General features: G+C 41.0%; 8 protein-coding genes across 8 annotated transcripts; 5 read left to right on the top strand and 3 right to left on the bottom strand.

Moving 5' to 3' along the window:
• Nucleotides 1–539: 539 nt before the first annotated feature.
• GCK72_024094 (uncharacterized protein) lies at nucleotides 540–4,750 on the top strand (the record flags this gene model as incomplete). The annotated part of the gene is made up of 7 exons (XM_053735719.1): nucleotides 540–674; nucleotides 724–1,605; nucleotides 2,374–2,535; nucleotides 2,611–2,694; nucleotides 3,374–3,532; nucleotides 3,580–4,461; nucleotides 4,511–4,750. 7 exons carry the CDS (start codon nucleotides 540–542, stop codon nucleotides 4,748–4,750), a joined length of 2,544 nt encoding a protein of 847 aa, XP_053579285.1.
• Nucleotides 4,751–6,086: 1,336 nt separating this feature from the next.
• GCK72_024093 (uncharacterized protein) lies at nucleotides 6,087–8,183 on the top strand (the record flags this gene model as incomplete). Its single annotated transcript, XM_053735718.1, has 6 exons — nucleotides 6,087–6,159; nucleotides 6,214–6,692; nucleotides 6,752–7,244; nucleotides 7,298–7,794; nucleotides 7,845–8,031; nucleotides 8,077–8,183. The coding sequence occupies 6 exons, from the start codon at nucleotides 6,087–6,089 to the stop codon at nucleotides 8,181–8,183; spliced, it is 1,836 nt and encodes a 611-aa protein (XP_053579284.1).
• Nucleotides 8,184–8,557: 374 nt separating this feature from the next.
• GCK72_024091 (uncharacterized protein) lies at nucleotides 8,558–13,595 on the bottom strand (the record flags this gene model as incomplete). Its single annotated transcript, XM_003117873.2, has 6 exons — nucleotides 8,558–8,817; nucleotides 8,868–8,991; nucleotides 9,039–9,267; nucleotides 9,315–12,352; nucleotides 12,397–12,681; nucleotides 12,732–13,595. 6 exons carry the CDS (start codon nucleotides 13,593–13,595, stop codon nucleotides 8,558–8,560), a joined length of 4,800 nt encoding a protein of 1,599 aa, XP_003117921.2.
• On the top strand, nucleotides 8,688–12,232 carry GCK72_024092 (uncharacterized protein; the record flags this gene model as incomplete). Its single annotated transcript, XM_053735717.1, has 6 exons — nucleotides 8,688–8,779; nucleotides 9,032–9,245; nucleotides 9,398–9,955; nucleotides 10,040–10,901; nucleotides 11,064–11,337; nucleotides 11,521–12,232. The coding sequence occupies 6 exons, from the start codon at nucleotides 8,688–8,690 to the stop codon at nucleotides 12,230–12,232; spliced, it is 2,712 nt and encodes a 903-aa protein (XP_053579283.1).
• GCK72_024090 (uncharacterized protein) lies at nucleotides 12,256–13,887 on the top strand (the record flags this gene model as incomplete). The annotated part of the gene is made up of 5 exons (XM_053735716.1): nucleotides 12,256–12,294; nucleotides 12,394–12,688; nucleotides 12,826–13,159; nucleotides 13,235–13,388; nucleotides 13,504–13,887. The coding sequence occupies 5 exons, from the start codon at nucleotides 12,256–12,258 to the stop codon at nucleotides 13,885–13,887; spliced, it is 1,206 nt and encodes a 401-aa protein (XP_053579282.1).
• Nucleotides 13,888–13,993: 106 nt separating this feature from the next.
• Nucleotides 13,994–18,021, bottom strand: GCK72_024089 (uncharacterized protein; the record flags this gene model as incomplete). The annotated part of the gene is made up of 5 exons (XM_053735715.1): nucleotides 13,994–14,041; nucleotides 14,123–14,188; nucleotides 14,235–14,303; nucleotides 16,547–17,042; nucleotides 17,792–18,021. The coding sequence occupies 5 exons, from the start codon at nucleotides 18,019–18,021 to the stop codon at nucleotides 13,994–13,996; spliced, it is 909 nt and encodes a 302-aa protein (XP_053579281.1).
• On the top strand, nucleotides 15,950–18,130 carry GCK72_024088 (uncharacterized protein; the record flags this gene model as incomplete). Its single annotated transcript, XM_053735714.1, has 4 exons — nucleotides 15,950–16,031; nucleotides 16,215–16,329; nucleotides 16,429–17,735; nucleotides 17,787–18,130. The coding sequence occupies 4 exons, from the start codon at nucleotides 15,950–15,952 to the stop codon at nucleotides 18,128–18,130; spliced, it is 1,848 nt and encodes a 615-aa protein (XP_053579280.1).
• A 363-nt stretch (nucleotides 18,131–18,493) lies between these two features.
• Nucleotides 18,494–21,495, bottom strand: GCK72_024087 (uncharacterized protein; the record flags this gene model as incomplete). Its single annotated transcript, XM_053735713.1, has 13 exons — nucleotides 18,494–18,691; nucleotides 18,740–18,892; nucleotides 18,940–19,195; nucleotides 19,298–19,416; nucleotides 19,464–19,532; nucleotides 19,578–19,673; nucleotides 19,721–19,774; nucleotides 19,844–20,056; nucleotides 20,103–20,290; nucleotides 20,339–20,452; nucleotides 20,569–20,650; nucleotides 20,697–20,846; nucleotides 21,400–21,495. 13 exons carry the CDS (start codon nucleotides 21,493–21,495, stop codon nucleotides 18,494–18,496), a joined length of 1,788 nt encoding a protein of 595 aa, XP_053579279.1.
• Between the last annotated feature and the right edge of the window lie 968 nt (nucleotides 21,496–22,463).

Raw genomic sequence — 22,463 nt, 5'->3', positions numbered from 1 at the left:
TTGTTAAGTGATCTTGATTTTTTGCATGATATGAAGTTTTAATTCAGATATTTAATTATTGCCTTACTTCTTCTGAATACGTTAGAAACCATATCACATCTTCTGACAAAAAGAATCTATAAAATCCAGTGGGCTGGCATAATTTTTCTATGTATCAGAGGTAATGGTGTTGAGAAGAGAGTATATCATTTCTCAATGATTGAAAAATAGAAAATGAATCTGCTGTTTAAAACCGACACAACGGTCATCTGCATTTTCTCCATTGCACTTCTTGACAGGTCCAATCTTTTCGTCGTCTCTTCTGTTTTTCTCTGCCATCTCTTTCTGTGAATCATTGACGTCTCTCAGTTTGCTACACACACACACAAACTCTCTCACTCTTTCTTTCTTTCTGGTAGTATTGATCTTCATATTCTACCCATCTGACAAAGAGCTGTTTTCCTTTTTGCTTTTTAGGAAATTTGAAATGGTACGTTTTTTCATATTAAGATTTATATATTTATAAAACTTTTCAGGGTGATCAGAAGCACGATCACGGAATGCTGACACATCTTTTAGTGGACTTCATAATAGATACCGGCCTGAATTTCTCGGCTTTCGACAATTTGAAGTTTCATGAGTTTGTGAAGTATCTGAACCCTAAAGTGAAACTACCGACCTCCGCTGAGATGACTGTAAGTCACTTTTTTGTGTTTCAATGTTTAATATATGAATTTTGCACAGATATTCTACGAGAAAGTCACGGAATGGGATAATAGGGTGTTGGTGATGGTAAGAAACGATGGTGATAGAAACAGCCAAGAATACCTGCTCGCTGATGATGCTAACGACAAAGTATACTACCAATCACACGAATACTCAGACACTGAGGCGCATGTTCTGCAAGATTCAATGGAAATGGGTTCAAACGAGATGAGTATGCAAATGCAAAATATGAAATACACGGATCAAAATCATGGATTGGATTATGGAGCAGCTTTCGAAAATGGTAATATTCCGAGTGAACAACTTCAAATGTCCGATGAGCCCTTGGCAATTGATAATGAAAATCACCAAGAAGAGAAGTGTTCACTGATAAGTTGGGAAAACGTATCGATTGGCAGCACATATGCGGGCTTGAACAACATCATGCCAGAGGCTCTGTCATCAGGATCTGTCGTCAGTGATGAAGATGAGTTTAACCAACAAGAATCATCATCAGATAGCTCACCGATAGGACAAGAGTCGCAGTCCTTTCAAGATTCGAATTCTTATGCTTCCACCTCATTGGTTCCAGCCCTTCATTGCAAAAGTTTAGGAAAAATAGAGATAAAGCAAGAAAATCAGGCAAATCTCCCATATCCAAAGTATTTCCTGGGTTGTAAAGTACTCAAGATTGAGAAGAACATTGTCACATTGAAAAGCATTCCTGGATATTTGAATAAACCATGCATTGTGTGCTGTGAGAGAAAGGAAGGAAGACACATGCGAGAAGTGAAAGGGAGTTATAACGCTTACATAATGATTTTTGCTTGCATCAAAAATGGATATTATTCAAAAGAAAAAGGAAAACAGATTTCTCGTTTGCACACGTTTTATTCCTGTATATGCCATAATAATGAGATGGTGAGTTTCACTCGAGTATTTATAACAATGCAAAATAACAGTTTTCAGTATAACAGCGCTTGCAAGCATATGGGCATAGCAAATCCCAGCACCGATATTCACGCCAAAAACAAAAAAATCGTCGATGCTTTTTCCCTTATCAAAGAAATCAAAAGCGGTCGAGAAACCATAAAAAAGAATAATAATCTTGGAACTTTCATAGGGCTTGTTAAAATGTTCTGTGTGACATACAAGCGAAATTACGACGTTTCTGTTTCTTTCTGGTAGTACCACGCTTATAGTATTGTTCACAGTTGAAAAGTTTATTTATACTTCTGCTTCCAAAAAAGACTGACATCATTAATTATAATGCATCTCACAATTGTACAATGTCGGTTCAAGTATTATTTTCACTTGTTTTCATTTCCTGGTTTTCAATTTTCAATTAATAAAATTATTGATACAAATATTTTGGTTTGTAAAAAGGCTCGTGTGAGTCAAGAAGATCACGTCAGGTTCTACTTTGTACAGTTTATTTGTCCAAAGAAAAAATCATCCCTGTATCGATAAGACTCACGTTTGCTTAGTCAGCTCCCTTTTGCGTATTGGTGTTGTATTTCGATTTTGAGAAGGATGACTTGTCTGCTCTGCCTAAGGACCTCTCCACTTTGGACATCGGAATTTTTAGTTAGTGAATTTTATGGTGGACAATGTTGCGGAATATCAGATTTAAAAGGGGTGCTCAGGCATCCGTAAAGCTATGTGTAGTATTCATCTATCGACTTTCAGTGTCTCATTCCGATGCTCGTTGCAACCAAAGTCGCATCCTATGAAGCCGAAGAGGCCAACAACATCTTCGTGGTCACTCCAGAAAATTTTGCAAAACAAGCCGTCAGAATCATCGGAACAACTTGGGAAATCACCACTGGATGTGTGCAACACGATATCCAGGTACAGGCAGAGGCTTGTTGGCTAAAACAGTTTTATAATGATTCTATCTTCGCAATTTTCAAACCTTTATTCCAGGTCGCTCTCGGAACGCTTTTCTCCTTCTGGTTCTTCAAAGTCATGTTTGTTCCAGTTGTGATGCTCGGAGTCCACAAGCATCGTGTTGCCTCTTATCAAGCCAAAAATTCGAAAAAAAGCGAGTAGTTTAATTATCATTTCATAATTATACTCTATTTTTATTTTGTTAAGTGATCTTGATTTTTTGCATGATATGAAGTTTTAATTCAGATATTTAATTATCTTTTTACTGTTTTATCGAATTCTTTAAAAGCTAAATCACTTCCTTCAACAAATAGAACCAATGAAATCCAGTGGGCGAGCATCATTTTTTTAATGAATCGGAGTCAATTGTGTTAACAATAATGTATATCGTTTCTCATAAATCGGAAAATGATTCCCTTTGTTTTAAGCTTCAACCAACTGTTCGAAGGCAAAACAGCGTTCGTTTTCATTTTCTCTATTAGGCCTTTTGGTAGGTACTCTCTTTTCGTGGTCGTGGTGGTCTCTCTTCTCGTTCGTTATACTCTCTTTTTCTCTTCTTCGTCACGGACGGACAGTTTTTCTCTGCCCTCTCATTCTGTGAATCATTGACGTCTCTCAGTTTGCTACACACACTCTCTCTCTCTCTTCCTTTCTGGTAGTATTGATGTCCATATTCTACCCATCTGGCAACGAGCTGCATTTCTTTTTGCTTTTTGTCATTCGCAAGCGTTTATTAGGGAGTTCGATATGATACGTTTTTTATTATTAAGAATTTTATAATTTTATAATAATTTTTCAGGCTGATCAGACGCGCGATCGGACGTACCTGACATATCTTTTAGTGGACTTCAAAAGAGATACCGGCCTCAGTTTCTCGGCTTTCGATAATGTAAAGTTTCATAGAATTGTGAAATTTTTGAACCCTGATGTGAAACTACCGACGTCCGCGGAGATGACTGTAAGTCTTTTTCATGTTTGAATTTTCAACATATGAATTTTCTACAGAACTTCTACGATACCTATCATGAGGCATTCACGGGATCGAATAATAATGTGTTGGTGAATGCTGGAAACGAACGTGATAGAAACAGTGAAGAATACATGCCCGTTGATGTTACTGACGATCAAGTAGATTACCCATCACACGAATACTCAGACACTGAGGCGCATGTTCTGCAAGATTCAATGGAAATGGGTTCAAACGAGATGAGTATGCAAATGCAAGATACGGAATACACGGATCCAAACTCTGGAATGGGATATGGAGCAGCTTCCGAAAATGAACGTTTTCCAAGTGAACAACTTCAAATGTCGGATGAGCCATTGGCAACTGATAATGAAAATCACCAAGAAGGGAAGTGTTCACAAATAAATTTGCAAAATTCACCGATTGGCAGCACATATGCGGACTTGAACAACATCATGCCAGAGGCTCAATTATCAGGATCTGTCGTCGGTGATAGAGATGAGTTTAACCAACAAAAATCATCCTCAGATAGCTCACCAATGGGACAAGAGTCGCCGTCTTTTCAAAATTCGAATTCTTATGCTTCCACCTCATTGGTTCCAGCCCTTCATTGCGAAAGTTTAGGAAAAATAGAGATAAAGCAAGAAAATCAGGCAAATCTCCCATATCCAAAGTATTTCCTGGGTTGTAAAGTACTCAAGATTGAGAAGAACATTGTCACATTGAAATACATTCGTGGATATTCATACCCATGCATCGTGTGCTGTGAGAAAGGAAGAGACATGCGAGAAGTGAAGTGTTCAAACGCTTACATAATGATTTATGCTTGCATCAAAAATGGATATTATTCGAAAGAAAAAGGAAAACAGATCTCTCGTTTGCATAAGTTTTGGTCCTGTAGATCCCATTTGGATGATATGGTAAGTTTTACTTGAGTATTTATGAAGACGCAAAAAAACTTTTTTTCAGTATAACAGCGCTTGCAAGCATATGGGCATAGCGAATCCCACGACCGATATTCACGCCGAAAACAAAAACGTCGTGGATGCTTTGCCCCATATCACAGAAATCAAAAACAGTCGAAATACCGTAGAAAGAATTAATAGTCTTGGAATATTCATAGAGCTTCTTAAAAAGTTCTGTGAAACATACAAACGAAATTACGACGTTTATACCGTGAAACCTATAATAGAAGCGCCCCTTTATTAGAGGCGCCGTCTAATAGAAGCAAACCTTTTAATAATAAAATTTTTAAAAACCAAATTTTTTCGTTTAAAGTTCTGAAAATGTTGTAGTATAATTTTGTCAGAAAAAATGTTGGATTGGTTGAAAATTATTGACTTTCCAGTTTTTAAAATAGTCAAACGGACAGATTGAAACATAGAGGCGCACTTTAAAAAGAAGTTTGAAATATAGAGGCGCATGCACCTCTATTATAGTTTTTACGGTAACATCTGAACGTTTGTTTTTCATTTCTGCTGCCAAAAAAGACAGATATCATCAATTATTATGCATCTCACAATTGTTCAATGACGGTTAAAGTTTTATTTTCACATGTTTCCATTTCTTGCTTTTCTATTTTCAATGAATAAATCTATTGAAACAAATATATTGGTTTGTAAAAAGGCTCGTGTGAGTCAAGAAGATCACGTCATGTTCTACTTTGTACAGTTGTATTCGGCCAAAGAAAAAATCATCCCTGTATCGATAAGGCTCACGTTTGCTTAGTCAGCTCCCTTTTGCGTATTGGTGAACATGAATCACATGTGGTTTGCGAGTTGTTTCACCGCACGAAATGCGTCTTTCAAATGGGAAGAATTGTTGCGAAACATGCCAATTTTCTTCTTATTTTCTTGATTTTCAACTGCTTGTTCGAACTTGTTTTTCCCATCACTTCCCCCGCACACTTATCGATTTTTCCGGCTAATAATAAAATAAGCGGTCGATGAGCGAGGAGTTTACAGCCGATCCTCTGTTTGCGTGAACCTTCTTTTCTTCTCATTTGTATTTAGAGTTCATTGCAATCGCGTAGTCGCAGAAATCAAAAGACGTTTTGCTGTCGTCGAATGCTCTCCACCCGAGGGTCGGCGGCGAGCCGGCCAGCTTCGTTTTCTATTGACCTCCTCTTTCTCACAACAATAACACTTATTCTCTCTTTTCATCCGGTTTTGAAAAAAAGTTTTTTTTTGTTTTTCTGGCTCCATCGATTGATACATTTCATTGTGTAAATAGCGACAATTTGATGGGTCCGTACAGCAACTGTTCAAAGTTACTTGTTCCGAACTTCGTACGCTCTTAGTAAGACAGAATCAATTTCCTAAGTAGGTTGTTACGCGCGCACTATTCTAGGCCACCTAGTCCGCCGGGTCGGTTGTGTTTGTTACTGACCAATGTCCAATGGCCTTCCGCACCGTCATTAGTTCGTCACTCACTGTCCTCACTTGTGTCCTCTTAGCTAGGCTCTTTTGCATTTATTGATTTTGTTCTTGATCCGATCGCGTCAATTGTATACGTTTTTTGAAAAGAAAATATATTATTTTCCAGAATGTCGGAATTCTCTCAAACCGCCCTGTTTCCATCGTTGCCTCGAACTGCAAGAGGAACCGCTGTCGTGCTTGGTGAGTTTCGTTTTTAACACTTAAAATTGCTCAAGCTAAAGATCATTATTTCAGGAAACACACCGGCCGGAGACAAAGTTCTATATTGCAACGGAACATCGGTTTACACTGCTCCAGTAAATAGCCTAACGAACACCGAGATTTACACGGAACATTCGCATCAAACCACTGTTGCCAAAACCAGTCCAAGCGGTTACTACTGTGCATCCGGAGACATTCATGGAAATGTCCGTATCTGGGATACCACTCAAACCACTCACATCCTGAAGACTACAATTCCAGTCTTTTCGGGACCAGTGAAAGACATCGCTTGGGATAGTGAAAGCAAGAGAATTGCTGCTGTTGGAGAAGGAAGAGAACGTTTCGGACATGTTTTCCTTTTTGATACAGGAACTTCCAATGGAAACCTTACTGGACAAGCTCGTACCATGAACAGTGTGGATTTCAAACCATCTCGTCCCTTCCGAATCATCTCTGGATCTGATGACAACACCGTGGCTATCTTTGAGGGACCACCATTCAAATTCAAGAGTGTAAGTGTGGAAATTTTCTAATCAAATTCTACTGAAGATGATATTTTTTTCTTTTTCAGACTTTTGGAGACCACACCAAGTTTGTCCACTCTGTACGCTTCAACCCTGATGGATCATTGTTTGCGTCAACTGGCGGTGATGGTACCATCGTGTTGTACAATGGAGCTGATGGTGTCAAAGTAGGAGTGTTCGAAGATGATTCATTGAAGGGAGTCGCACATTCTGGAAGTGTTTATGGTCTCACTTGGAGCCCGGATGGGTCGAAAATCGCCTCTGCGTCTGCTGACAAGACAGTGAAAATCTGGAATGTCTCGACGCTGAAGGTTGAGAAGACTATTGCCATTGGAACAAGAATTGAAGATCAACAACTTGGTATCATCTGGACCAAACAAGCACTTGTCTCAATTTCTGCCAGTGGATTCATTAATTTTGTGAACCCTGAACTTGGAAGTGTTGATGAGGTTCGATACGGTCACAACAAAGCGATCACTGCTCTTACAGCCAGTACTGATGGTAGTACTCTATACAGTGCCGATGCAGAAGGACATATCAGTGAGTTTTAATTCAATATTCACAAGAATTTCATTATAACTGGAAAAGTTTAGCATCCTGGGAGACTGCAACCGGAAAATCGAACAGAATCTTCCCTGAAGTCCATGCAACTATGATCACTGGACTGAAATCCACCTCCAACGGAAACTTGTTCACCGTCAGTTGGGACGATCATCTCAAAGTTGTTCCGGCTGGCGGATCTGGAGTTGATTCAAACAAGGCTGTCAGCAACAAACTCTCTTCCCAGCCACTTGGACTGGCAGTTTCCTCTGATGGATCTGTTGCAGTGGCAGCTTGCTATAAGCATATTGCAATTTACTCTCAAGGAAAGTTGACGGAAGTTCCAATCAATTTTAACTCCTCTTGCGTTGCTTTGTCCAATGACAAACAATTTGTGGCCGTTGGAGGACAAGATTCGAAGGTTCATGTATATAAGCTATCTGGAACTAGCCTCTCTGAAGTTAAAACTATTGTTCACGCTGCTGAAGTCACCGCTGTCGCTTTCTCGAACAATGGAGCGTTCCTTGTTGCCACCGACCAGTCTCGCAAAGTATTTACCACATTTTTTGATGAATGCATCTTGATTTATAAAAATTTCAGGTCATTCCATACACCGTCGCTAACAACTTTGAGGTAACCCACACTCACTCCTGGACTTTCCACACCGCTAAAGTGGCATGTGTCTCCTGGTCCCCGGATAACGTTCGCTTGGCTACAGGCTCTCTGGACAACAGTGTTATTGTTTGGAACATGAACAAGCCATCTGATCATCCAATTATCATTAAGGGTAAGATTTTTACGGTCAGATTTTCTCTTACCAGTTTGCTTCTAGGTGCACACGCCATGTCCTCCGTGAATTCCGTCCTCTGGTTAAACGAAACTACAGTTGTCTCAGCTGGACAAGATTCCAATATCAAGTTCTGGAATGTTCCATTGTAAAAAAACAAAGTTTGTCTTAAACTGCAGCAGTGTGCTCCTCAATTGTAATCTACTTCAATCACCGATTTTCTAATTATTTTCTCATTGTTTTTTTACTCACTACCGAGTACTATCATCTCCTTCACAGCCTTAATTACACGCGTAAATAAAAAAAACTTGGTGCACATTTTCGACGATTTTACTGTTCAAATAACAATCATCGATGTTTTTCAGAAAACTAGCATTCACGGATGTTACGTCAGATGAAGAAATCAAAGAGTATTGGCTTTTAGTTCTCCAGAATGTTTCTATTTGATGATAATGTCAAAATCAGAAAAAATAATACTAATGCAGAAGTTTTATTGCAGTGATTCAAATAAAACGTGTGGGAAAATCTAATAGGCGACGCAGGCAGTTGGGATCTTGACAGCCTCAACGTAGGATACTGGGAAGTCAGCCAAGTCGAGGATGGTCTGGTCACGGGCCTCCTTCATGAAACGACGGGCGTTCTTGCTGTGGCGTGGCATGCAGGTGAAGCGGAGTTTCTTGGAGGTAGTCTTCTCGGATTCGAATCCACGACGGCACTCGGTGACTGGCTCAAGGGAGAAGCAGACGCGGTTGGAGAATTCCTTGATGAGGGTCTTCTCAACAGATTCTGAAATAAATTGTTGTTTAATTGAAAGTGAGAAAGCAGTTAGAGCATACTGTTCTCGGATTCCTCGTTATCTTCGTTGATCTCGTATTGAGAATCTTGTCTCTTCTCTTCTCTGTTCCACTTGTTTCTGTAGTTCATCTTCTCGGAAAGACGGTCATTCTCAACTTCGCACTCCTGAAATAAATATTTTTAATGAAAATAAATAGTTATTCAGTACAAACCTCGTCTTTGAGAAGGTAGGAGCGGTGGAATTCCTCAACGTCTTCAGTCTCGTAGTTGTCAGCGGTCATGAATTCGTTGTCGTTCTCTCCGTCATTGTTTCCGCAGAGTCCGCAGAGTTGGCTCTTGGAAGAAACAGATGGAACGTTGGTCTTGATGGTGTATCCGTCGAAACGGACTTCTCCTTGTGGAAGACGGATGACAATCAGGTTGTCTCCGAGAACTTCGATTCTGGAACCATAATCATCTTTTTAGGAAGAAGTTTACTTATAACTCACTCGTATTGCTCGAATTCTGATTGTTGAATCTTCTTTCCGTCCACCTTGACGACGAATTCCTCATTAGTCTTTTTGATAACAAGTTCTTCCTCACGACGGACAACCTTGACGATGAGTTCATCAGAGTTCTTGTTCATCTTCTTGGAGAGAACAGCGAAAGTTGGTTGCTCAGAGCAGTCCTTCGCAACAAGGGAGAAGCAGGTGGTGAGTGGGGCACGGTAGATGACGTTGTCAAAGGTGGAAATCTCGGATCGATCAACCTTGCAGGAAGCTCCGGTCTTTTCCCAGACTTGTTGGTACATGGCACGGCGAGCGATGGTTGGAAGGAAGACACGTGGGATACGGACATTCTTGAGTTCGACTTGTTGTTGTGGAGTTTGGATGGTCATGTTGATGTATTGGCGGGAAAGTGGCTCAACGGTGAGTTGAAGAACAGCACGACGTTCCTCATTCTCGACACGCTTCTCGGAAACAGTCCAGAAATTGTAAGCCTTGATGAGGTCGAAGAGACGGGAGAAGGTGTGTTCAGCTTCTTGGGTGAGCTTGTACTCGGAGACAACATTGATTTGGTTGAGACGAGCAGCCTTGATCAAAAGTTCGTATTCTGGGATTCCGTTGAACTCGCGTTCCATGTTGCGGACGTATTTCTTCTGTTCCTTGGATTGTTCAAGTTGAGCATTGACAGTGATCTCGCTCTTCTTGGATGATCCCCATTTGGCGTTGAGAGCAAGTTGAACCTCACGGTGTGGTTGCTCACGGAGTTGACGGAGGGAAGATGGCATTTGTGGGCGGACAGCAAGAAGTTCGGTGTGAAGAGTCCATTCCTTGGTCTCCTCGGCAACTGGGGAACGACGGCAGTCCATCTCAATCTTGCACATGCGGACGTATTGGTCGCAGACAGTGCGGAGTTCGTGGTTCCAGTACATTTGTTGTGGGGCCTCGAATTTCATGGAGATGAGGTTCTTGTATCCTTGTTCAGATTGGATCTCACGGATCATCTTGTTGAAATATTGACGACGGTTCTCAGATTCATTGTTCTCCATATCAAATTCCTTTTCGAAGATCTTGTCGAATTTGATCTCAGAAAGATCAGTCTTCTCAAAGTTTCCGATAGTGAAACGGGCAACAAACTCAGCTGGGCGGTTCTTGTTCTCAAGAGTGTATTCGAAGTCTTGCTCAGTCATAAGAACCTTTGGAAGGGACCATTGAGAGAGGACATTTCCTTGGGCGTTGATCTTGAGTCCGAGAACTTCGTATTCACGGTTAATCTCTTCGGAAGCCAATTGGTATTGTGGGTGAGAAATAGTCTTCTCCTCGGCTTCAGTGTACTCAGTTTCTTGATTTTTTTGCACACGAATGAAAGCGACTGGGCGAGTGTGAACGGCAACAGTGGTCTTCTTGTTTTCTGGGACAACGAACTTGTGGGTGATCTCGAAGGTGTTCTTCTTGAGCTCAGCATTCAACTCAAGTCTCAATGGAGTGTGAACACGGGCGGATTGAAGAGATTTGGCTCCAATTTCGAAAATTGGGGTCCAGAAGCGCATCTCAGTGATGTGGGTAGAGGCGACAGATGGAACAACGTCGAAGGTCAGACGGACTCCAAGTCTTTGCATTTCAACTGAGGCCTTTCCGGTGAGGGAAACAACAGTTGGCATCTTTCCGGAGATGGTAAGTGGGACTCCAATGGTGGTTGGAATTCTGCGTTCGGCTTCGTAGAAGAAAAGAGCACGGTGGAGTTCAAATTTGGAGTCATTGTTCAAAAGGGTAAGAACAGACTTGATATCGAATTCTCCGTTTCTGACGTACTTCTCGAGAAGGTTGTCAATGGTCTCCATGTCAAGTGGAAGAACAACAAAGTCCATATCCTTGTAGCGGAGATAGAAGACAGCGTGAGCAGATTGTTCATCGGTACGTTGGACACGTGGGCGGATGTTCATCTTCTTGACGATCTCCTGGAGCATCTGGATTCCGGATTGAACACGACGGGAACGGAGTTCATCGGATTGTTTTCCGTAGAGGGAAAGTCTCTCGAGGGCCTTGAGGATGATTTGTTCGAAGTTTTGTTGGGAGAATCCAACTTGAGCAAAGTATTTGTTCCAGTTTCCTCCAAGAACAGACTCGAATGAAGCATAAATTTCTTTCGGCAAGAAAGAGTTCTTCACGAAAATGGTAGCAAAGTCGAATTGAACTCCGGAGAGCATCTCAGATTGGAAGATTGGGAGCTGGGCGTAGGTGGAGAGAATTTGTTCTTGTGGTTGGTAACGGGTGAAGAGAAGAATCTTGGAGCAACGGACAGTCAATGGTTGAGTGCATGGGTTGGTGGATCTAGCGAATTGACGGATGACGTTGTAGGTGAAAGAAGCAACGTGTTGGTTGGATTCCTTCTCCATTTGAGAAACGATGTGAGCAAGAACTGGTTCCTCTGGGAGAGTTTCCATCAGTCTCCAGAGGGCAGCCATACGGAGTTGTGGCTTGTTTTGACGGTTCTTGTAGACTGGAAGGAGAACTTTCTGGATCTTGCGTGGCATAACATCCTTGAGAAGACGGAGGGCTTCGACGGCTTCTGTGCGGATAGCAAGTGGTTGACGTGGGTCTTGGATGAGTTGGACGAGCTCGTTGACGGACATGTCGATTCCAGCGTTTCCAAGAGTCTTGAGAGCAAGAACCTTCTCGTAAGTGGATTCAGCACTGCGGAAGTGTTGCATGAAGACGCGGACGTACTTCTCCTTGAGTTGACGGGTAGCTGGACGAGCCAATGGAAGATCTTGAGTCTTGGAAGCGAATCCGCGGACAACGGATCCGGCGGCAAGCCAAGCAGATTGACGAAGTGGCTCGTATCCCTCAGCAAGTGGAGACTGGGCGAGTTCGATGAGAAGATCGGCGATGTGCTCACTGGAGAAGAGGGTTTCTTGGATTGACTTGAGGAGTTCAGCAGCTCTCAATGGGGAGATGGTCTTCTTCTGGATGTGGTGGATCAAATGTTGGATGGTGTTCTTGGTTCCAGCAATAGCCAAACTGTTCTCAATGAGAGATTGGATCTGAAAAAAGAACAGGTGATGAGTTTATTGTCTTGTTACAGTACTTTTTCCTCAGACTTGGTGTAGATGGCGGAGTGAACCTTCTTGAGCTCATCAATGGTGCACATACGGAAAACGCGGACAGCGCGGGCGATGAGGTGAACGGTTTCTGGAGTGTTTTGCTCGTGCTCTTGAACTTGACGGAAAATCTCTTGGAGTTGCTCCATCTTTTGCTCGGTAGTGATAACCTTGAATGGGTTAACCTCAACCTTGTCTCCTTGTTGGTAGAATTGCTCGATGAGCATCTCGTTTTTGCCAGAGTAAACAATGTCTTCCTTTGGTCCAGTGGCCTGAAATGTAAGAGAGGTTTTATACGTTAACTTTGTAGTTTCAATTTTACCTTCTTGATCTCCTTGTTCCATTTCTTCTCCTCAACAAAGACCATCTTTGAACGAGTCTCAGACTTGATAACTTCTTGTCCATTAACGTTCAAGGTGTAGACGGAATGAGCCTCGGACTGCTCAAGTTGTTCGTTCTTGAAGGTGTAGGTGTAGACGGTTTGTGGTCTGACAAATTGTCCCTCCTTCTCGCATTCCTTGCACTCAGATCCGGAACGAAGTCCGTAAGCGGTTTCTGGGCGAGTGATGCACTTGTCGAAGTTGACAGACTTGGTGTAGATGGTCTTCTCTCCTTCTTGAACGATGGTGTAAGCGACTTCACAATCTCCTTCCATTGTCTTCTCGTGAACATTGAAGAAACGGGAATCCTTCTCGGTTTCCATGTCCTTCTCCTCTTGGTTCAACTCGTCAACTGGAGCAGATCTGTGGAGTGAGAGAAGGTTGACGATGGATCTCTTTCCGTTCTTGGACCACTCGGCGTCTTCGGTCGAGAATTGGATCTCAGAAATGAGGCCATTTCTCATTTGAACACGGAATGGAAGTTCGATAAGCTCCTTGAGCTCATCAGAAAGCTCGAGGTGTTCCAAAGACTCCATCTTTGGCCATTGCTCGGTTTGTGGGAGATGGGCAGCAGAGTAGGTGACATCGGTCAATTGAAGGTGAATGTAACGGTCATCAATGGCTTGAATACGAGTACGGCATGAAATACGGGTTTGGGAGGCATCAGAAGAGGTAGTTGGGAGTCCAGAGAGGATGAGTCCATCGAATTTGTAGACGTACTCGCTCTTTGGAGAGAAGGTGCGGTCGAAAGCCGGGGAAGCGGCAATCGCCAAGGCGACAAGAGAGGCAATGATGATCGACTTCATTGCGAGAGTGATTATTCCTCTTCCAGGCAACCTTTTTATACAGGAACACGAAATTGACATTGTCCTCGAAAATCATCCTAATTTGGCAGATTTCACCGATAACCTTCATGTCAATTGTCGATTTACCTCATTATCAGTACAGAGTGAAGTGCTCGTGTCAGGCATAAACGTTCAGAGTACAAGTGTCGCTCTATTGCATCTATTCGACGTGTTGAATGTGTTGGACAGCTATGTGACCGCTATTATCTATTTTAATAATTGTTGCAAACATTTGAGAATCAAGACATTTTAAATGTGTTAAGACTTCACAATAGTTTTATTAAGTGTAAAAAGGTATTCAGCTATTAGAAATTATTAAAAAAGAGTCATGTGTTGGTCTATTGGAGAGTTTACGTCATTCAGTTGTTCTCTTCTCCGTAAGAAGCGGCAAGTTCAACCATGATATCCTAAAGGAGAGAATATAGATATTAATTCAAAACAGTTGCAATTTCTCTAACACCAAAGATCATTATAGCCTGTTAACTCACATATGGATCTTTTTCAGCGTTAGATGAGCTGTCAGTGTTGTTCTCATCATTGTTGTTTTCTGTTTTCTGGAAGAAAAAAAATTGAACATAATTTTTGAATGTTTTAAGTTACCAAATCAGTTTTGGAATTCGGTTGCATTTCTTCTTGATCCAAGCGGAGAGCCTGATTACTATCCATTGCCTGAAACACTAAAAATAAATGGGAAAAAACTGAAAAGAACAGAGAAATTGTATTGATTAACAACAAAAAAAGAGAATGGGTCACTACATGGAAAAAGAAAAGGACACTCGGATGTGGATGTGCAAATGAGTCATTCTACAAAAAAGAATGTGTTCTTCGCAGTAGACACCCAACCGCAAGGGACAAAAAGTGAAAGTAGCTCAACGATCGGGATGCGTATAAAGTATTCTCGTACTTTTCTAGGGAACACGAGTAAATAGAAATGGAAATAATTCCAACTAGAGAGAATGAAAAATTTGTGAGAAGAAACAACGAGGGAATCTCACGGACTCAATTTAAAAATCGAAAAATCGAGAAATGTGTGTCAGTTGACGGATAAATTTGGTTGCCACAAGCAAAGTAAATGTACTTGAGATGAAAAATTGTGAATACATTTTCCCGAGAAACGGAGTAGCGGATGATGTATTGATTTCCAAACAACATTTATAATACTGAGAAATATTGCATTACGAAATCATCTGAAATGTCGAAAAAAAGCTTGTTTTTAGGTTTTCAAATGTTGATTGTCGTGTTTTCAAAAACAATCAAGGTACCTGTTATAATATTGCTCATGTGCAGTTTTCTTTGCTTTTTTTGAAAGATGAATTTTCCTATATCCGGTTGGTTTTGACTTCCATTTTTTTTATTGTAACACTTTTTCAGTTTTCTGCAACAAATTCGTATACTCATGTTACTCATAATTTATTCCTCATTCGTTCTGATCTCAAACTTCTCTTTACTACCATAACGACGTGGGGTCGAAATGTTTGTCACAGGAAGTTATTTAACATTAGACACGGATTAGTCATACACAATGATAGTGAAAACAACTAAACACTAAGGAATGATATTATAAACTGGGCGTTTCGAATTGTCTTTCTCTGGCAAGAATCTTATATAATGTAGAGTTGGGCAACTCGTTTACAGTACCGTAGGTCTACAGTATCTATACGAGGGATTCCCCGAGAAACTGTTCTTTGGTCTCCTCTTGTCTGATCTTTTGATCTTATCCGAAACGTATTAATCCATTGCTGTCCATCTCCCGTACCTCTTCCATCACAGTTGGTATTCTGCTCAATCATTACCTTTCCCAGGGGAAGACATCAAAGACCAAATCTCCCTCTTTGTGTGTGTGACGTCATAAAGACTGTTCTGGACCATTCTATTTGACCCAGATAGGCCACGCCCATTCTCACCTACATGGACCATACCGTCTTTTGTCACTCAGTCTCATTCTTGTCCCCTCTGGATTTTGGTGGTCTTCTCTGAATGGTCATTTTCCACGAGTTGAGCATATTGTTTTGAAAATCATTTGTCTCGAATCGTCATAATTTGATTGTTTGTGCGGTGGTTTTTGCGCTAAGAGGAGCCCCCTCACCCATCCTTATTTCCTTTCGCCCTGAGCGATAATCGGTGGAAAATGAGCACACTGTACGAAGTGCATTGTGAGCCGAGGTGCTCAAACAACCACCACCAGTCCGGCTACCTATGTACATTTTGGTCATTTTGTTCCTTGGAAATGCTGTTTTTCCGCAATAGCCCTTCACCCGCTTTTTGTAATTTTCGTTGAAATCATTCATCGAGCTATTTTTAATTTTGATTTCAGGATGATGTTAGCCAAGCTACTCCTCGCAGCATGTGTCATATTTCCCAATGCTTACTCATGGACCGGTGAAGCAATTAGGAATCGTGAGTTTCTTTTTCTTCAAGCCTGAAAAGTCAGAGCTCTCATTTATTTTAAATTGAAAATAGATTGGAACTAGAATATGAAGCAAACAATCTATTGTTGACATTTCAAATGGTCACTTGCTGTTTGCTAAGAGTTCAACAGCACGTAAACAAGACAGTGTTCTAACACGTTTTTCACTACAGATCCGGCGGATGTTGTTGCTGCACGTAACAAGTTATCGTCACGACACGTTGCCAGATCCGAGCCAAGCAACAGCTACATCAGACCATGCTATTTCACCAACTGGGCACAATACAGGTTTGTAATTTGATCGTATTTGTGAATAGGGAGATAATTCGAAAGATGATAGTAGAGCTGCGGAAAAATGGTCTAGTTTTCAAAAGTGGTTTTTTACAGGCAAGGACGCGCAAAGTTTGTGCCAGAGGATTATACTCCAGGACTCTGTACGCATATTCTGTTCGCATTCGGATGGATGAACGCTGATTACACAGTTCGTGCCTACGATCCAGCTGACTTGCCAAATGATTGGGCTGGAGAAGGAATGTATAGACGTGTGAACAAATTGAAAACCACGGACACTCAACTCAAAACTCTTCTTTCTTTTGGAGGATGGAGTTTTGGAACTGCTCTCTTTCAAGGAATGGCTGCCAGCTCTGCATCCAGAAAAGTGTTCATTGACTCCGCTATCACTTTTGTCAGAACTTGGGGATTCGATGGAATAGATATTGATTGGGAGTATCCATCCGGAGCTACTGATATGTCTAACTACGTTGCACTCGTCAAGGAATTGAAGGCTGCTTGCGAGTCTGAAGCTGGATCCACCAACCAGGACCGTCTTCTGGTGACTGCTGCCGTTGCTGCCGGACCAGCTACTATTGACGCTGGATACGACATTCCAAACCTTGCTCCAAACTTTGATTTCATCCTTCTCATGAGCTACGACTTCTTCGGAGCCTGGGCATCTCTTGTTGGATTCAACTCTCCACTTTATGCCACCACTGAACTTCCAGCTGAATGGAATGGATGGAACGTTGATTCATCTGCTAGATACTGGAATCAAAAGGGAATGCCGAAAGAGAAAATCATCATCGGAATGCCAACATATGGAAGAGGATGGACTCTTAACAATGCCAGTGCAATCAATCCAGGAACCAGTGGCTCTCCAGCAAAGATTACCCAATACGTTCAAGAAGCTGGAGTTGGAGCATACTTCGAGTTCTGTGAGATGCTTGCCAGTGGTGCTACCAGATATTGGGATAGTCAATCTCAAGTTCCATATCTCGTTCAAGGAAACCAATGGTGGTCTTATGACGACGAGGAATCTTTTGCTAATAAGATGGCTTATGTCAAGAGAGAAGGATACGGAGGAGCATTCGTCTGGACTCTTGACTTCGATGACTTCAATGCTGGATGCAGTAACTCCAACGGTCAACTCTACCCACTTATCAGTGTCATTGCCAGAGAACTCAGTGGAGTTGTTATTCCAAAGAAGGGAGGTGTCACTCCGGCACCAACTACTGTTGCTACTACTGTAACTACTGGAAGACCTCCAATGACTTCTTCTGTTACCACCACTGTTGCAACGACTACCACCACTCGTGCTTCATCAACGACTACCGCCACTACCAACGTCTGTGCTGGAAGATCAAACGGATACTATCCAAACCCCAGCAACTGTGGTCTTTTCGTTCTCTGCTTGAACTGTAAGTTGCTTTTGAAGACTATATTTTATTAATACAAAAATTTGTTTTCAGCGAACTCGTATAGCATGTCATGCCCATCTGGTCTCCAATACTCTGCTTCTCTGAAATACTGTACTACTGCTGGCTTATCGGGATGCACAGTTTCAACAACAAGAGCACCAACAACGACAACCAAGTCTGCACCAACAGTTACGACTACCACTGCTAGACCGACTACTACCTCCGCCGCTTTCAAGTGCACTAAGGATGGATTTTTCGGAGTTCCAAGCGATTGTCTCAAGTTCATCCGCTGTGTGAATGGTCTCTCCTACAATTTCGAGTGCCCCAATGGTCTCAGCTTCCACGCCGACACAATGATGTGCGACCGCCCGGACCCATCTAAATGTGCCAAGTAATTGTTCTTTCTAACACTGCTTCGATTCATTCATGCATTCCTTTCATTATCTGTAACTTCACTTTACCCACGGGATATCTGTCATTTTGTTGCTTATAGCAACCTGAAAGTATATAATATTTGTATTTAAATTGAAATGTATTCAATTGTTATTCTGCTTATTTATTGTATCAATAAACAAGAAACACAAAAAAAAATTGAATCACTTCATCAGATATCTACAGACACATAATTGGATGGAAATACAAGAATAACAACAAATAAACCCCTAATTTACAACTACAGCGATGAGAACCCATTTTCAAGAGAGACCAATTTCAATTCGGGATGCTAACTGGTATCATCAGGAAGAGTGAGACCCAATTCACTTTCCAATGCTCTTATAGAGATTTACTCCGAAGTCGAGAAGAAACATGCAGCATACCAACTGGACGATAAAGCTGATCACATTCACTAATACCGGTTTAGCTCTTAGATATGCAAGAAAGGTTGAAGATTTGTGTTTTAAGTAAAGAAATACGTTGGTTCCCGGAAATTCAGCTGAGAAGTGGCGGCTGATTTCCTGAAAATAACAATTGTTGTTTTTGGTGAAATGTATTGTTCAAGTCACCTGTGGAGTTTTTCCTGCAGTTTCTGGTAGCCATTTATAGTTTACAACGGCATATACTGTATTCATAGCCACAAATGGTATCAATACATTTGATATTCCATGTTTATTGAGTGCTGTTAATAGACAGTTGGTCAACACCCCACCGAATCCATTCTAAATAAGAACTTTTTTGCGTGTTCGATGACATATCACAAACAAACCTGAACGATGCCGACGATGGCTGATCCCAATACTTTATCATTTGCAAGGAATAGTTCAGGCACGATAGCGTAAGCCGATTCTCCACTGATCGCGGCGACCGATAAATCGAAAGTGGCTAGGATGGGTATAACGACAAATAGCGGTAAAACGTTTGAAAGAAGTGGACTGGAGAAGACGATAGCAAGGAATCCGAATATTACACTGAGAATTGTTGGAACGATGAGAAGCGTTCGGCGGTCAAAGTTATCGAAGCATCTGAATAAGAAACATGATCGGTCAAATGGGTGTGAGAAGGAAATTGATCTTTTGAATCTTTTGCCTTTTTAAATACTTTATGAGTGATTAAATAAAACTCACCCTAACAAAGCAATACTAATCACAGCTTGTGGTAGTGACATGATCAGAGACGCAGTTTGTGCTTTTCCTGACGTTAATCCAAAGTTTTCAAAAATCTGTGTCGAGTAGGAAATCCACAGCTGAAATTTACTTTATGATGGTTTTGTACTTTTCTTTTTATATCTACCCAATCATCAAGGTGAACAAAAGTTTGAACAAATAAAGCGATAAGTAGAGCACGTGTGAATTTTCCATCCTGTAATTATGTTTTTAGAAAAATGTTCAGTGCCCTCACACCCACTTTAAGTCGTTCTATTATTGACGTTACTAATCCATCTCTCTCTTTTTTGGAAGAGTTTCCGTTCTCATCCACTTTTTCTTTCACCATTTGCAACGTCTGTAACAAAGTTGTTCAAACATTGGCATCCTAAAAACTGAACTCACAAATTGCTTTTCCATGAGAATTTCTTCAATCGACTGTTTACAATCCACAGGGCTCTGCAAAGTTCTGGTTTGTTATATAAAAGCTCAGTAAATTACAGTTGTTAAATTGGTCTCATGACTCACCTGATAGTACGACATCGCTTTCCGTGCTTCATTCTCTCGATTCTCCAGAAACAGATACCTTGGCGACTCAGGAGCGTGGCAGATGATGTATAGAGCTGGTAGAAGCACAAGAAGAGGGAAACCCATTGCCCATTGCCAGAGCTCCGGAGTTCCAAAAAACTCGTCCAAAGATATTGTCATCCCTCCAAGTTCTCCCATGCAAGCCCACATCGTCTGGAACAAAATGTGAAATTATTGACTTAGTTTTCATTTGATATACCAGTGTAGCTAGAACAGTTCCTCTTTTCTTCAATGGTGGCAGTTCAGAAAGCATAACCGACCCCGCAGTTTGAACCATTCCCTGACCGATTCCATTTATCAATCTACCCATTGTTGCAACAGTAACCCCGTGAGGTACATAGGTGATGAGTAATGTCAATATCACACCGATGACATCAAGAATTGTTCCTAAAGTGCGAACTATTCAATTTTCTATTTTGAAATAATGTCACCCACCTACAACAACCGGTAGTTTCCTTCCATGCTGATGAGACAGAAGGACAGCGATGAAACATCCGATAGCAAGACCATAGATTCTTGACGAAACAAGCATCTCCCATGCATGGTTGGCTGTAACACAGAGGATATTCACGTGAAAACGCTTACGTCTATATGTTTTGACTAATGATATTATTCTGGTCATTTGAACTCGTTGTCATTTTGCGAAGGCCAAAATACAAACGTACCATTCTCTTTAGTTTCATACACTGATAAGAAAAAAGGCATTGCTGCCGGTAGCAAGTTGTCCACCACACTGTCTAGGAAAAGCTGCAATGAATTACTGTAATATACTTGAATTCAAAAAATCACCTACCAAAAAATGACTGGCGGCACCTATACTTAGTACTACTAGTGCTAATCGTAATGAAGGCGACCCAGGAGGACATGCGTTGACTATTCGTGGCATCCGAATGTGAACGTCGGGCGGTTTGGGCTTTCCATCCTCTGAATTCGAATCTTCTAGCTGAAAGAAAATAGAAATGAACATTTTACTTTTTGTCTTGGTAATTATTTTCTTAATTTTACTCAAAGATTGACCTCATTGGTGATTACAAAAATATGAACGCCGCGTAGTTTTTGAGGGTGATCCATGTTTTATCAGAACTCCTCCAATTGGATCAAACTTCTCCAGAGATCGGGATATAATACAGGAATGGGTGATCAGCGAGAGATTTTTCATCGATTCGCAGGTCAGAATATGAATTTGAGGAAGGAAAGTATGAATGAGAAACGAAACGCTTTGCAGCATGTTCCATTCCAACAATCTGCACGGTTTATATATCATAACTTCTCCGCCCGCCGCGTCTTTTTCCTATCTTCTTATCAGATGTCATACTATCACTAGTCTAGAAATTGCCTCCTTCGGCCAGCAACACTTGTCAGTGAAGCCAAAAACCATTCTATGGTTGTCTTTAGGTGCAAACCAGGTGCAAATAATTTGTCTGTTGTTTCTTAACTCTATCCAGAACAAGTTAGAGAAGTTATTTATAATAAGCAGGTTGGATCAATGTACTCACCAGTGATTCATAGACATCTGAACTACCCGGATATTTGACTTTAAGAAAACCACGAGTTTTCAGAGATGGTATCCCTCGAGTGAGAAGTGTGAACATCTGAGATTTCGAGAAACTTGTGGAGAACAATAAGAAAACAGGAAATGAATAACAAAAGAGATTAAGAGATGAAAGAGAGGAAAAAATAACACGGAGAATGGTGATATGAAGGAATCGATGAGGGGTTCAGGTGGACGGAGAAGCAAAGTGTTTCAATGTTCATCAAGGGAAAGAAACAAAACGAATGGTGAAAGTATGGAGGGACCCGACCAATACACAGACCAATGCTGTTTAGAAAAACTAGAACAATTTGAACATATTTTGAAAAAAGGAAGCTTTGATATAAAAAAGAATTTTAAGCATGAATACTAAAATGCAATTTATGATAAAATGCTCGACGCTATCAACCATTCCCTACTGAATGCTATAACGTCAATATGATTTGATGGCGTGTGAAAAACAAAATATCAAGACTTTACTAGGAAACTAGTTGTCATATTCGTAAAGCTCTAAACTTTTTTCCAAAAAAAAAAGAAAGTAGAAATATCTGTTTTGTTGCATCATGAGAGGTTTTCAGAAAACTTGGAATCAAAAAAAGTTTTGTGTCCAATATAGAAAACTATTAATGTTTGTACAGATGCTAATTATGCAATGTTGACTTTTTGAAAACAAAACAAAACCACCAGGACTTCCGCCATAGAAAAATCGTTCAGTCAAAGTGGTTGAAAAAATGTACCCCAAAAAATTACGCCAAGTAGTGGTCACTTCTATCTCTCCTCGTGGTAAGTATTTTCGGTCGGCTTTTCATTTAGAAGGACCAGAAAAGCTGTTGACAGAGAACAAAATGAGAGGAAGAAAAAAGGAGTCATGCATTTTTGGAGCATGGACCTCTCATTTCTTGACAACATGATTCGAGGTTTCAGATGAGATAAAAAAAGCAAAAAAATCTAGTAGCATATATCGCATGTCAAGTCATGAGAAATAACAGAACACTTTAGCCTCCAACCTACACATGTATTTGTGTTTTG

The sequence above is a fragment of the Caenorhabditis remanei genome, chromosome X (assembly GCF_010183535.1).
Source record: "Caenorhabditis remanei strain PX506 chromosome X, whole genome shotgun sequence".
In the NCBI taxonomy this organism is placed as follows: domain Eukaryota; kingdom Metazoa; phylum Nematoda; class Chromadorea; order Rhabditida; family Rhabditidae; genus Caenorhabditis; species Caenorhabditis remanei.
Note: the sequence above shows the minus strand (reverse complement) of the source record. Positions and strands in the feature narration are given on the sequence as shown.